Genomic DNA, 2,096 nt, shown 5'->3' with positions numbered 1-2,096 from the left:
AACATTTGTCTGCTTCCGTGCGAACTGCGTCTTTACCTTTCCTGCAGGTAAGTCGTCTGTCTCCTGTCTTTTCTGCAGGACTATAACGATGAAATCAGGCAGGCGCAGCTCCAGGAACTGACGTACCTGAACGGAGGCTCGGAGAACGCCGACGTGCCCGTGGCCCGAGGGAAGCCCGCCTTGCGCACAAGAGGGGCCCCCACCCCGACGGTCACCAGGTCGGTGGGGTTCACTGACTTGCTACTGTGTTTGTTAGGAAAGGGTGCCGTGACAACGACGCTCCTGTTTCCTTCATTAGTAGCCAAACAGCTTTCTCAATGTGTGAGCACAAAGCTGGCAAAAATGTCCAGGTAACTTGATGCCTTGCTCAGGGGACCCACGTGGGACTGGAATTTCTGTGCTTGTCAGCTGGTGACTTCAGATAAGTTCTTCCTCGGTCGTTGATTTCTTCAGCTTTTAACAAGGCTAGTTTTGGTGGAAGCAATAGCACTGGTATGCAAACCACGGTCTTGGGGGGGCCTGTGTCCCCCCACTGAGAAGGGGCCCACTCTGATGCCTCACCTGTACAGCAGGACCCACCACAGACTTTTCTTTTGTTCCTTGGATTCATGACTACTCGTGATATGAAAAATAGTGTTAAGAATCCATAAGCCATTTTGAACAAGTCATAACTTGATAGGACTATCAAATTCAGTTGAGAATTTTTTTTTTTTTTTTAATTTCTAAACTTGGCTGCAGAGAACCTTGGTGGCAAGAAGTGAAACAAAATAGTCTCCATTAAAGACAAAGCGAGTCGCAATAGGATTGCTGCTTATGATTTAATGAAGTAATGCATGTCGGTGTTCAGTGAATGGTAAACCTCTTATTTCCACTTCTTCTATCATTAAATTTCCTCGAAATCATGATAAATTACTCACCGTATTAGTTTCCTGTGGCTGCTGTGATGAATTACCACAAAGTTGATAGCTTTAAACAATAGACATTTATCACAGTCCTGTAGACAAGGTGTTTGCAGTCAGTCTTACTTACAGACCAAGTCCACTTTCCTGGGGGTGCGTCCTGCACTCTCCTGCATGCCCTGGCTTGTGGCCACATCCTTCTCGGCTCCCCCAGCTTGTGACCGGGGGCTCCCAGCCCCTCGCCTCCGAGCCTACCTCTTGCATCGGCACCAGGGACTGGCTGGCATCTGCCCGGAGGACGAGGCCCCTTCCCGCCCCCAGGCTCCGCCTCAGCGGTCGCTCTGTGAAGGCCCTGCTCCCGGGAAAGGCATCCTGCAGACGGTCTGCCGGCGTAGAGCACCGAGTGCCGCCCATGCCCCTGTGCGGGGTCGGCGTCACCAAACCCACACCTCCTTTCTGCTGAGGATCACCTCTAAGTCAGTGGACAGGTTTTAAATTAGGTTGAAAATGCTGTGGACAGACGCAGAAGGCAGACGTTTTCTAAGGCTTGGAGAAATATCTTGGTCTGCCCAGATGAGGCATGACTCTCTGGCTGCAGACTTTGCTTCTCACTACAGCTTTTCTGTTGTCTGGGTGGCCGGCTGTCTCTGGCAGGTGGCCGCTAAGTCCATGTGTCGGGCCACACGCTGGTCTGAGGGGTCGTGGGCCTGAGTCCCTGGCCCCGAGGCTCAGGAGCATGTGGGCGGGCGGGGAGTGCTGTGAGGGGCTCAGAGCCTCCGGCTTCACGGGATGAAGGTCACACTCCCAGGAGGGGCATTCGGAAGCCACTTGCCCCGTGGCCTGAAGCCAGTCTTCTGTCTCGTCTTGTTCTCAGCTTCGCCACGTTCCTGGGCTTCACCCCAGCGGGGCGGCAGCCTCCGCGCCTGGGTCGGTGTCCTCACTCCGTCCCCTCGCCTGCCACGCTCTGCGTCCCTCACACCCCACACTGAGGCTTGCGTGGACGGCCACATCACAGGGCCCGCTGTCAGGGTGCTGCGCAGGCGCTGGCCAGGGCGAGCCTGGCAGCCGCCCAGGCGGTGGCCACTCTGTTCACTGCCACGTCTCGCACGGAGCCTGAGGCCACGAGGCCTGGGGCCTCCAGGCCATGTTGCGGACCCTGGGCCCTGGAGTCTCTTCCGGAGCCCCCGCCTCCCGCCC

The 2,096-nt window shown here is 55.8% G+C and overlaps 1 protein-coding gene across 1 annotated transcript in view; it reads left to right on the top strand.

The window, feature by feature from the left end:
- Positions 1-2,096, top strand: part of KHDRBS3 (KH domain containing, RNA binding, signal transduction associated 3) — a 118,746-nt gene that overhangs the window by 69,059 nt on the left and 47,591 nt on the right. The window contains exon 5 of the mRNA XM_012722898.1: positions 79-218. Coding sequence (XP_012578352.1) covers positions 79-218 — 140 coding nt within the window. The remainder of the gene's footprint in view (positions 1-78; positions 219-2,096) is intronic.

The sequence above is a fragment of the Condylura cristata genome, unplaced genomic scaffold (assembly GCF_000260355.1).
Source record: "Condylura cristata isolate star-nosed mole 26May11 unplaced genomic scaffold, ConCri1.0 scaffold00009, whole genome shotgun sequence".
Taxonomy (NCBI): Eukaryota; Metazoa; Chordata; class Mammalia; order Eulipotyphla; family Talpidae; genus Condylura; species Condylura cristata.
The sequence above is the reverse complement of the archived record's forward strand: the minus strand, read 5'-3'. Positions and strand labels throughout refer to the sequence as shown.